At 41.5% G+C, this 13,308-nt stretch overlaps 1 protein-coding gene across 1 annotated transcript; it reads right to left on the minus strand.

The window, feature by feature from the left end:
• Positions 1 to 9,693: 9,693 nt before the first annotated feature.
• SCPL50 (serine carboxypeptidase-like 50) lies at positions 9,694 to 12,667 on the minus strand. The gene is made up of 3 exons (XM_086524095.1): positions 11,958 to 12,667; positions 11,209 to 11,863; positions 9,694 to 10,027 (listed from the first exon to the last, which is right to left on the minus strand). Exons 1-3 carry the CDS (start codon positions 12,609 to 12,611, stop codon positions 9,972 to 9,974), a joined length of 1,365 nt encoding a protein of 454 aa, XP_086380221.1. The 5' UTR covers positions 12,612 to 12,667; the 3' UTR covers positions 9,694 to 9,971.
• Between the last annotated feature and the right edge of the window lie 641 nt (positions 12,668 to 13,308).

Genomic DNA, 13,308 nt, shown 5'->3' on the forward strand with positions numbered 1-13,308 from the left:
AGTGTTACTTAGTGTGCAATGGAAAGATAGATAGCCCTAGAGTGATGGGCGTATATACAATGCTCGGGGGAAAAAACCTCCTAAAGAGGGAAAAATGCCCCGATGGTCCTAGTGTGTTCACACACATCACTACCACATGTATATGGTAACATCATGGCCAAAGCTTGGATATGGGAAAGATGATGGTTTGGATATGGTGCAAAGAAAGGACGGAAGGATCAGGAAAAGAATTTGGAATTTGGACCAAAAGAAAAAAAGGGGGATTTGGGAGGGATAATTTTTGGGAAAGGTACACATTTCAAAGAGATTTGAAAACGAGACTACATATGGGGCCCCAAAAAGTGGCATCTTGGGGTGGCACCCAATAAAAAGGTGGAGTCTTCTTCTCAATTTTGGGTTTTTGAATTTCTTGTTCACGTTTTCAAAATTCAAAAACGTTTTACTCTCTGCCATTTCTTACAGGGGAAAAAAGAGACCTCAACTCCCCCTAATGTTTCAACATGAGGAGGAGACCATCAAGAGATTCCCAAGGTTCCCTTCTAACGGTAAAACAATGTATGCCAAGGGCTTGCTTTGTTGCTCTAATTTCACATGAAGTGGACATTATTAAGAGATTTGTAGGGTTCAATGAACATAAAATCAATGTTTTCAAAGGCTTGTTTGAGTAACATTTTTGCATAAGGTGGAAACCCGCTTGCATAAACCCCCTATGAGGTATAAATTATGAGACAATCACTAACTTTGGCTTTTGTTTAGATCAATACTACAAGCAATGAAATATAAAAATTGGGTCGGACTAAGCAAACTGCTAGGAATGTTCCCAAGGTTAAAGTTAGCCAAGAAGAGGTACCTAATAGTGTGAACCCAAATGAGAGAAAATATAGGACAAAAAGGATGCAAAACCATATGGCCAAAAGAAGCCTCCATTGAAAAAGAAACCATCAATACAAGTAGTAATTTATCAGTTTAAACTCAGTGAATTATGTGAGATCCTTCATGTGTGCTCAATTTTGCTAGCCATTGTCTTTTGAATGACTATAATCAAAGCAAACCCATGTGACAATCAATGTGCTCCTTTGCCAAGGTTTTCATCCTTTTAAACACACTTGCTTCCAATTTTGACATTTCAAATATATAGCAGTGTTGCGTATCAATACTTTCCATGGGAAAATTTGAAGTGGTAGTTCCTCTTTAGTTCAAGAATAACATCACCTCCATCGTCTATTAATTGAGAGTACCTTCTGCTCTATATCGCAATCTACTTTACCATGAAGCATCATATTATCATTGTTTAAGCACACCCGTCTCCTAATGGCTTCCAAAAAGTTAAGTTCAATAGATACTTCCAAACTTCAATAGTGCTAAATTGTCATTTGTGAAGACCTTCAACACCATTGATGTAGCTAAATTATTTGAACCATCCTAGAGCTAGCTGTAGAGTCCATGATTACTACCTTGGATTTTAAAGACTTCATGTTCAAATAATTTAGCTAAATCAAATCCATAGTGCAAAATGAGCTAAATTATTTATGCTACCATGGACACCCTAACAACGGCTCCTTACTGGATACACCTTGGATTTGCTACCCTCAACTTTGTACCTTAAAAAATGCCATCTTGAGAATTGGTTGCCTTTTAGAAAATTTGAATTGTAGGCCACACTACGTCCAAGAATCTCAATTCGTGAATTGTGAAAGTGCACTCATCCATAGTGTTTTTGATACATCTGATTGTTTCCGTGCCAAATGCATGTGCCTTGAACTCGGATGCACGGGTCCAAACACCAAGAACTTGTACTCCAACACAAGGGTCCAAATTATTTATACAGAGCACTTTTTGCCCCTCTCTGCCACTCACAAGCCTCTCTCTAGCTGAAGCTGGTGGCGGCACTGGTCTCTATGTGACTAGAAGGCGGGAGTCTATGCCAGTGTAGACTTCACTACACCAGTAGCCTCTTTGTTGTCCTTCCTTGAGTCACAATCACTGCTTTCCTCTTGATGCTTCTTGTTACTTTTTTCCTTTGTAGAACTTCTATCTTTGCCTTTGGATCTACAATCTTTATCCAAATGACCACGCTTTCCACAATTGTAACAACGGTTCTTGGTATTCTTTCTCGAATCTGAAGCCGCAAGTGCTTCCCCAACCTTTCTCAGAAATCTGAAATTTTTCCTTGAGTTATTGACACAGATTCCTCCTCAATGAGAAAAGAGCTAAGATCGTCAAATTCTAGCTTTTCCTTTGTGATTTGTAGCCGAAGTGTCCTACACACCGTTTCATACGTGCTAGGAAACTTCATGAGAACCAAAGCAGCTAAATGAGTACTCGTCAGTGCACTCTTCATAGCCAATATTTGATCATGAATAACTTTAGTCTTCATAAGAAATGATTGCATGGAGCTTCCTCATGGAAACTAGATGGCAAATAACTGTCCAAGAAGGGTGATTTCTCACATCGTAGAATCCCGATCAAACATTCCAACAAGATTGAACCTCCTATCGTTGGCAGCCTTCAAAGCCTAAATGGATGGAGAAATGCCCTTTGTAAGAGATTCCGCAATGTGGGACATTGCCTTTGCATTAGCAGCATCCCAATCGCCACATGATTTGAGATGTACGTCATCTTGAAGGCAGATGTACCTATCATTAGCATCCCTCGTAGGATGGGGCTCTGAGCAGTCGACAATATTCCATAAGCCTTTCCGTGAGAACTGGAGTCGCATGATCAAGTTCCAATGGCGTAGTTATTGCCGTTCAATTCGTCGCTGGTGCTCGAGCAAGACAAGGCCATGTTAAAGTTGCAAGATCTGGTAGTAAATGCCTTCTCACACTCCAAGGTGGCCACACTAACCAAGCTGCAAAATAATCTCCAAGTCGTACCAATTCCCAAGCCGGTCCACTCGTCTACCACTCCCAAGTGGCTCCGCATTTGAGCTCCAATCTGCACTTCTCCCAAGTCACCACATCAAAGTCACCACACCCCTCAGAGATCCTTTCGATGATATTCACAAACTTCGTACACACCTTCCAAAGCCAATCAAGTTCTCTTGGATCCCCTTCTCTAAGCTCCACCCCTTAGAAATTGAAGGTGCCTTCGTAGGTTAAGTATGCAAGAAAGGAAAAATAGCGTGTTGAAAATGAGGAGAGGAGTTTGTAGATTGTGTCGCTCTCAAGGACTTTTGCAGTAGCGTTTCAAAATGCGGGGGGGGGGGGGGGGGGGGTCCTTGCTGTTGCCAAGGGGCACTACCAACAAGTACATTTAGCGCTGCCGCCAAGGGGTTACAAAGTGGTGGTCACCATCATCGGCATTTTAAAATGCTGGCAGGACAAGGGATCTTCGGTGATGTCAAGAGCAAGGGTAAGAGTGTTTTAAAAAGCTCACAAACAGTGGCCTACTATCACAGAGTCTCCGTCGTCGGTGGTTGAGGATGACAATGTATTGAAATGCCCACTACAACATAGAGGGGGTGAGGCCTTCACGGTGCCAATAGTCTACCAAAATGTTGGCATTCTAGAATGACATCCATAGAGCTATGCATTGGCAAGAGGTTGCCGTCAAGGCAGCATTTTGGAACATCAATTGCAAAGGGTGGGAGGGAAAGGAGTCGGCAACAAAGGGAGTCTTCTTCTTCTCAATTTGCTCCTCCTCTGCCAAGGGCTCTTCAAGCAGAAAGCTCCACCAAGGGCTCTGATACCATGTCAAAGTCGACAAATGCAGAAGCGTAGAGACCAAGAAGAGTGAGCATGAGAGAGAGAGAGAGAGAGAGAGAGAGAGAGAGAGTCTCTTGAACCAATCAACCTTTGCAATGATAACTGAATTTGTAGGACAATGGAGGCAAGGGGTTGCATATATACCAACCTCAGTAAATTGCCCTACCCAAACTTTGACAAATGAAGAAAATAAATAATGGGATCACATTGGGCACTTCATTTGAGATGCCAAAACTCTAACAAATTGACCATCTTACTATTGCTTGTTTGGGAGGTGCTCAACTTCATAAAGGAGGAATTTCTTCATGATAGAAGCTTGGTAGCGCTTTTAGGTTCTTGGTGCCTCACCTTGGGCTTTAAGAATAGGCCACCTCTAGAAATCAAATTTAATAAATATATAGCTCTTGCATAGAAGCATGTGCAATTTTATATTTTTCTCACACTGATTGGAAAAAATTCAAGAGAGTACAAGCCTCATAATTGCACACACAATTTGTGCTTTCTCTAACCAAGAAGGTCATGAAGACTGAAGAGAAAACTCCTCAAATTCAGGTAAGTCTTTCAAAAAGACAGGAAGAAATTCTTTGTGAGCATCAATTGAATGGCTAAGAAGGAGAAGACAACAACCTACAACAATCAAAAGAACACAATCAAACCTTAAATGACCTACAGCAGATGGATTCTTTCAAAAAGGGGAAACTCTCTCAAAGAGGATATGCAAGCCTCATTTGTAATGAAGGGAAAATCTTGGTTCTTGCTTGGTGGTGGGACTTCTCCACACCTTGAGCTGATTTGTCATAATAATCAATATCTAATTCTCCTAAATGATTTTCTCATGTTAAAGTGATCATTTAATATGAGGAAGTGCCAGGGGAGAACTAATTTGATCACAAGAGAGGGTACCAATAACCCTCATGAATAGAGCTCTGTTCATGAGGGTTATTGGTACCCTCTCAAGTTTATATCCTTCACAATTTCCCTTTCATCTAATTTGATCACAAGAATGACTTGCCCATTCACCTCAATATGTGAAAGATCATATAGTTTTATCATTGCCCTCTGCAAAGTTCTCAAGTCAAATAATAGATTGTTGAAAATGTTCAACTTGAGGTCTTTCTTCCAACCAATATGTCATTGATGTGGAAAGGCTCTCCAAGATTTCTTTGTCAATAGTTGGCTAAACTAAAGACCTCAGATAAACACAAACTTACAAAACCTATAGCACCCAGAGATACTGACATGCAAAACAAAAATACCAATTTGAAAAATAAATCAGTTTTACCTCACTACTTTGATTGTTCTGCTTCAGTCTCCACTTTCTCACTTGAGGCTCTCAATATTCTTCAACTTTCTTTATCTTTTTGTAAGCCCAAGCTCTGTCCTCTTTCTTTTGGCTATATTCAGCAATGACTGCAAGTTCTTTACCTTTTCCTTGATTTCTTGAAGTTGATGATTAAGAGAATCCTTGAACTGTTGTAGAAAATGGTTCTCCATCTTAAGAATGTTCGTTTTTGCTACAAGGTTTTGTGTATAGCCTAGTAGCCCTTTTATACTATCTCCTACAAATCTCATCAACGAAGAGAAATTGAAAGATGGTGGGATGTCTTTGGTGATGGGGTCTATAGGATACAATCTACCATTCGTCCATAGATCAATGTGCTTCTTTTCCTTTGATCGCATTGCTTCAAGGGCAAAAGAAGAAGCCTTTACAAACCCTATTCAACATGGAGATGATAAATACCTCTCTCAATAGGATTCATGGCCAAAGCTTGGATATAAGAAAGATGATGGGTTGGATATGGTGAAAAAAAAAAACGGAAGGAGCATGAGAAAATTTGAAATTTGGACCAAAGAGAAAATGGGTGCTTTGGGAGGGAGAATTTTTGGAAAAGGGACACATTTCAAAGAGATTTTAAAACGAAATTACATGTGGGACCCCAAAAGTGACATCCCAAGGTACCCAGTAAAAAGGTGGAATCTTCTCCCCAATTTTGGGTTTTTAAATTTCTTATTCACATTTTCAAAAATGAAAAGCATTTTCTTCAAAAGCGTAGAGACCAAGGAGAGTGAGCACGAGAGAGAGAGAGAGAGAGAGAGAGAGAGAGAGAGAGAGAGAGAGAGAGAGAGAGAGAGACTCGTGAACCAATCGACCTTGGCAATGAATAATTGAATGTGTAGTACAATGGAGGCAAGGGGTTGCATATATACCAACCTCAGTAAATTGCCCTATTATGTAGACTTTGGAAAATAAGTAAAATAAATACCTAACAGCCAAAATAAATAATGGGATCACATTGGGCAGTTCACTTGAGATGCCAAAACTCCAACACCCTCTCTACAGCTCATAGTGGACATAAATAGTGGAACCAAGTCGATGAAGAAGCTACCATGAACACCCCAACAATAGCTCCTTACTAGATACACCTCGGATTTGCTACCCTCAACTTTGTCCCTTAGAAGAATACCATCTTGAGCATCGGTTGCCTTTTAGAAAATTTGAATTAGAGACCACACTACGTCCAAGAATCCCCATTCGTGAACTGTGGATACATCATGTCCAAAATACTCCAAGATAATGAATTTGTGGAACACAGCCTGTCCATGATCCGACCAACAACAATGGATTGATGCACTCATCCATAGTGTTTAGATATGTCTGATTGGTTCCCTACCATATGCATGTGCCTTGAACTCCAATGCACGGGTTCAAACACCGATAACTTGTCAACTCTAACACAAGGGTCCAAATTAATTATACGGAGCACTTCTTGCCCCTCTCTACCACTCACAAGCCTCTCTCTTGTCAAAGCTGGTGACGGTACTGGTCTCCATGTGACTAGAAGGTGAGAGTCCATGCCAGTGTAGACTCCACTACACTAGTAGCCTCTTTGTTGTCCTTCCCTGAATCACTATCACTACTTTCCTCCTGATGCTTGATGTTACCTTTGTCGTTTGTATACCCTCTGTCTTTGCCTTTAAATCTACAATCTTTAACCAAATGACCACGCTTTTCACAATTGTAACAACGGTTCTGGGTCTTCTTTCTGGAATCGAAAGCAGCAAGTGCTTCCCCAACCTTTCTCAAAAATTTGAATTTTGCCTTGAGTTATCTACACGACTTCTTCCTCAATGAGAAAAGAGCTGAGATCATCAAATTCCAGCTTTTCCTTCGTGAATTGTAGCCGAAGTGTCCTAGACACTGTTTCATACGTATCAAACAACTTCATGAGAACCAAAGCAGCTAACTGAGTACTCCTCATTGCAATTTTCTTAGCCTATAGTTGATCATGAATAACTTTAGCCTTCATAAGAAATGATTGCATGGAGCTTCCTCGTGGGCCTTCATAAGAAATGATTGCATGGAGCTCCCTCGTGGAAACTAGATGGCAAATATTGTCCAAGAAGGGTGATTGCTCACATCGTAGAGTCCCGATTAAACATTCCAACGAGCTTGAACCACATATCGTTGGCAGTCTTCAAAGTCTGAATGGTTGGAGAAATGTCCTTTGTAAGAGATTCTGCAATGGCTGACATTGCCTTCGCATTAGTAGCATCCCAATCGACACACAATTTGAAATATTCGTCATCCTGAAGGATCCCTTGTAGGACGGGGCTCCAAGCCGTTGAAAATATCCCATAAGCTTTTCCGGAAGAACCAGAGTCGCATGTTCAAGTTCCAATGGGCATAGTTATTTCCATTCAATTTTTCGTTGGCGCTCGAGCAAGGGGGGCCATGTTGAAGTTGCAAGATCTGGTAGTAGATTCCTTCTTGCACTCCAAGGGTGGCCGCACTAACCAAGCCGCAAAATAATCTAGTACCAATGCCCAAGTTGGTCCAGTCGTCTACTACTCTCAAGTGGCTCCACAAAATCAATTGTCCCTCTCTTGACCTCCAATCTGCACTTCTCCCAAGTCACCACAACAAAGTCGTTGCACTCCTCCGAAATCCTTTCAATGATCTTCGTAAACTTCGTACACACCTTCCAAAGCCAATCAAGTTCTCTTGGATCCCCTTCTCTAAGCTACACCCCTTCGCAATTGAAGGTGCCTTTGTATATTAAATCTGCAAGAGAGGGAAAATAGTGTGTTGGCAATGAGGAAAGGGATTGTATCGTTGTCAAGGACTTTTGCAGCAACATTTCAAAATGCACTGGGCAGGAGTTGGGGGGGGGGGGGGGGGGGGGGGGGGGGGGGGGGGGGGGGGGGGGGTGGGGGGTGCAGGGTGGGGGGCAAGGGGCACTGCTGATAGGCGCGTTTTGAAACGCTTGCGTGGGAAAGAGCAGCGGTGCCGCCAAGGGGTTACAAAGTGGTCGCCACCGTCGTTTGTTATTTAAAACAGTGGCACGAGAGGGGATCTTCGGTGCTATCAAGAGCAGGGTCAGGAGCGTTTTAAAAAGCTCACAGACAGTGGCCTACTGTCGAAGAGGCCCCGTCGTCGATGGTTGAGGATGGCGGCATATCAAAACGCCCAGTGCAGCACAAAGGGATGAGGTCTTCACGGTGCCAATAGTCTGCCAAAAGGTTGGCGTTCTAGAATGTCGTCCACCGAGCTATGCACCTGCAAGAGGTCACCGTCAAGGCAATGTTTTGAAACGCCGACTGCGGAGGGTGGGGAGGGAAAGGAGCCTGTGACAAAGAAAGTCTTCTCCTTCTCAACTTGCTCCTCCTCCGCCAAGGGCTCTGATACCATGTCAAAGTCGACGATGCGAAAGTGTAGAGAGAGAGAGAGAGAGTCTCCCGAACCAATCAACTTTGGCAATGAATAACTGAATGTGCAGTACAATGGAAGCAAGGGGTTGCATATATACCAACCTCAATAAATTGCCTTACCCAAACTTTGACAAATAAGTAAAATAAATACCTAAAAGCCAAAATAAACAAATCACTTGAGATGCCAAAAATCTAACAAATTGACCATCCTACTATTGCTTGTTTGGGAGGTGCTGAACTTCATAAAGGAAGAATTTATTCATGATAGAACCTTGGTAGTGCTTTTAGGTTCTTGGTGCCTCACCTTGGGCTTTGAGAATAGGCCACCACTAGAAATCAATTTTAATAAATACAAACCTTTCGCATAGGAAGCACGTGCAATTTCCTACTTTGCTCACATTGATTGGCAAAAATGCAAGAGAGTACAAGCCTCTTAACTGCACACACAATTTGAGCTTTCGCTAACAAAGAAGGTCATGAAGACTGAAGAGAAAGCTCCTCAAATTTAGGTAATTCTTTCAAAAAGACGGGAAGAAATTTTTTGTGAGCATCAATTGAATGGCTAAGAAGGAAAGATAACAACCAAAAGAACACAATCAAATCATGAATGACCTACAAATGGATGCTTTCAAAAGGGGAAATCTCTCTCGAAGAGGATGCAAGCCTCATTTGGGATGAAGCTAGAATCTTTAGCAAGTGCATGTTGAGAAGCACCACGAGGACCATACGGAGACCTCAAATGCTGAGTGTCTCGTCCAAACAGTCCCTTGCTTGTTCCCCAGAGCAGAAAAGAAAGACTCAAATTAACCTTTGTGTCTACTAGAGAGGAAAACGGTTCTTACATGTAGTAATGGGAGACACCATTCCCTTCCCCTTTTCCATTTCACTCATGAAAGTTGTATCAACTGCAAGTAGATACCTCTGAATCCTAAAAGGGCCTATGCTTATCCATCCTAGAAGAAAGCGTGCTGTCTTTGAAGGTTTATAAAGATGTATAAAATGTGGTTGCCATTCTCTTGTATATAGATTCAAATGGCAACTCAGACAAGGATCTCAATTTCAATTTGATGCCGCCTTTGATGAAAAAGCGTGCATGCTTATGCATAAGGCTGTGTACTAAAAACAGATGGTCTCATACTATTTTCTACAATTTTTCTGGTTACCGGACTTTGATTTCTCTTCCTTTAAAATCAAGAAAAAGATTGAGTGAGTACCCACACTTTCATAATTACGTTTTTGTGATTGAGCATTAAAAAGGGGAAGGTCATAACCAATCTGAGTCAGTAAAATTTTTTGAAGCTCAAGATTGATCAAACTACAGGTACCCCATTGAGAGCGTCCACTACGAGGACAACAAATGTTGGGAAGGTCGATTTCAAATTGTATAGACAATTAAATATGAAGACATACATGAAAAATCACAAGATGGAAAAAGAAAACGAGAAGAATGTACTCAACAATGAACACCAAATTCCATAAGGCTAGTCTTGCCAGAACCAATTTGTTGTAAGGAGCATGTCTCGCAGCTGCATGTCATTGCATATTACTTGGATGTCAATTTATGGTGTTGTAGAACTTAAAAGAGTTCTGAGCCCGCAATTCTCCATTATCTGACCATGAAAGACAATTGTTAACAAAACAATTGTTACACCTACAAGAAGGGATAGGCTTGATATGGTGAAATATGTGGATAAGGTAGAATGGCATTTCAAACAGTACTACTATTTTTTAACACTAAGATTCAGTGAATATTACTTGTCAGAGGAACAATTTAAAAACCACAGACAATAGTGAGATTTAGCGCTATCATAAGCAAACTATGCTTCTTTTATGGGCTCTAGCAAAAGAGAGCTTGACCCAAAATCATAAAAACTTTTAACTTTTGGACTTCTATTTGTACCTACTTTACATGCATTCCTACAACGGTGAAACACACTCCTATCTTGCAACACCCCATGTATGAACAAAAGCGGGATAGACGCTCCCTTTCAAGTAATATAACTAATTCAGGTCAAAGTCTCTAGGCACAAAATGTATTGCAATTGCAAGATGTTGGATCCTTCACACAGATAGGGACATGCTTTCAAAAATTAAAAAACTCCCTAGCTTTCATAGCGCATCTATTCTTAATTAACTTGGCTAATTGACCATCCTATTGCTGCTTGTTAGGAAGACCCTCCCCAAAAGCTCTTCTCTAGGACAAAAGAATTTTCTGGATCTTGTTTGTATTTTGAGGTTTGGTCCATTGGGTCCTTCACCTTGCCAGTTTATTCAGCTTCTTGTATAGGGTTTGCAACACATCACAGATCATTTCCTCAAAACATGGGAGCTTGCTTACTATATACCATTGTTGTAAATGGCGAACTTTCAACGTCAGTACCTCCATTTGTTGTGACTCGTCTGAATATATGAGAAAATGACTTTTACAATAAAACGTATTCAATACTCATATTTTTCTAGAGTGATCTATGCCTCTTATAACCTTTCTTTGAGCTCAATAATTCATAAAACCAACAATACCATCATGAACTCATTGAACTTCTAGATGCGCGAGTCGGTAAGGGTGAGCCTCCATTCATTTTCTACCGGGGAAATTGGCATTACCTCAAGACCACTGCAGACATCCTCGCTATTAATAAAATGTAAAAATTTCAGACAACTCTGAGATCTTAATCATATAATACAGCTTTTGAGAAGCTTTCAGTGACAAATAATCAAACAGCACAATGAAATCAAGGTGTCGAGAACATACAATCATTGTATGTAATTTAGTATCAGACAATGCCCGCACCTGTGATCCATCCCTCTATCATCCTCTGAGAGTTATATGCCTGATCTGCAGGTACAAGATGGCCCGCATTAGATATCACCACATGCGTAAGTGAACCAAAAGATCGGACATATCCAGCCGTGATGTCACTTTCCTTCCACACTTTCCTTTCTGCAGCATGGAAACTTTTGCGACCATCCCAATTCAGAAGTCGAATCCAAGCCTCACTGGAAGTTACGCCATCTCGAAGATCAAATTGTCCCTGGTACAAAAGGACTGGAACTGATTGATTCAACAATAACTCCACCAAAAGCATGGTGCTCTTGGGCACATCAGCCGCCATCCTCTCCCTCACTGTGCTGTTGCACTCCTCCCACAACCGTGGCTCTACTTTCAACAAAGAAGTCTGTACCTCCTTTTTGTTCAAGAAAGCCATTAGATAATCTGTACCATTTGCTGTCAGATAGTAGCCAACTGTCTTCGTAACATCGTACAAAGTTGCCAAGTCGGTCACATTTGTTAAGAAATCTAGCAATTCAACCCTGGAATGATACGCATCTAGCCAATTTTCCTCCTCTATCAAAGCAACTACCTTCATGGCGATGGCATCTACTGTTTCTCTTTGATTTTCATCAATAACTCCCATATGATAAGCAGTGGGGCCATGGTCTTGAATCTGATAACATACATGAATCTTTAAATCCAGAAACAAACCCCACAAATGTCGACTATTCAGAATAATATGTATAACTATGTGCATTGAGAGCTACCTGAACAATGGGATGAGTCAGGCCATTCCCTATTGCAACGCCATCCAGTCTTAACCAACCCCCTTGCTCCTGCTTTTGAAGAATGTAGGTTGCAACGGAAGGGACATATTTCCCTGCATAGCTCTCCCCGGTCACATAAAAGGGGCGCTTGCGGAAGGCAGGGAAGAGGTCGTAAAAACCCTGGAGAGCTGTATAGACATCTCTGGCAATGCCAGCTTGGTTGGTCGGTATGTCCTCAATGAGAGGGGCAATGCTAAACCCTGAACCAACAGGGTTGTCGAGAAACAGAAGACCGAAAATTCGATTCCAAGGGGCAGGATTGCGATGCAAGCACTGATCTTCCCCGACACGCCATGGGCCAAGCTCAAAGAAGTTACCGATCATGCCAGAGCATCCAGGACCGCCTTGGAGCCATAGCAGGATAGGAGTAGGGTCATCCTCATGACTCACATCGAAATCTGCCGATGTTGCCACGGAGGTTGAGTTCTGCATAGCCTCATAGTAAGCGAAGAACATAGAGGAGCCGCTGGTTTGGTTGATGGGAAGGTAGCCCGTCGCGGTGGGGGCGGCCTCCTCCAGCGAATGGATGCATCCTGATGCTGCAGCGCAGGAGGAGATAGCCACCAAAGACAGCCACAGAAACTCTGTGCCCATGTCTTGCGACGTCTGTGCTCATCTTGCCGTCTCGCTTCACTCGACCGGTTTTTCTTGGAGATGGCTCCACTGCTGTCTACTTCTCGTTGACGTATGAGATTGGCCTACTGCACTTCGAGATGGCTCCACTTCGCTTGGACGTATTAGATTGGCTCAAATTGTTTCCTCTCTCTCTCTCTCTCTCTCTCTCTCTCTCTCGTATCCGTCCTTCTCACATCCAGCTAATAGAGCACCCAAATGTCGATTGTTGTGTGCTATAGGCTAATGCATCGTTTTTTGTTGTTATTGAGACAATCTTTGAATTACGAATACCTTTTAATTTTTTGAAGCCATTTTTAATTTTGTTGTTATTAGGGCCCTAAATCTCGGAAAAATAAAAATCATTTCAAAACATCTTAAGTGCATAAGTGAAGGATGAGTTAAGGAAATGAAAAAACAGATGAAAGTGGAAAGTAAAAATACTTTTTGTGTCCACTAAAGAAAGGTGATCGGGTGCATCGTTTTTGTTGTTATTGAGAGAATTTTTGAATTAAGAATACCTTTTATTTTTTTTGAAGCCATTTTTAATTTTGTTGTTATTAGGGCTCTCCAATCTTGGAAAAATAAAAATCCTTTCAAAACATCTTAAGTGTATAAGTGAAGGACGAGTTAACTAAATGAAAAGACACATGAAGGTGGAAAATCAAAAGACTTTTTG

The sequence above is a fragment of the Adiantum capillus-veneris genome, chromosome 11 (assembly GCF_014529385.1).
Source record: "Adiantum capillus-veneris isolate H3 chromosome 11, ASM1452938v2, whole genome shotgun sequence".
Lineage (NCBI taxonomy): Eukaryota > Viridiplantae > Streptophyta > Polypodiopsida > Polypodiales > Pteridaceae > Adiantum > Adiantum capillus-veneris.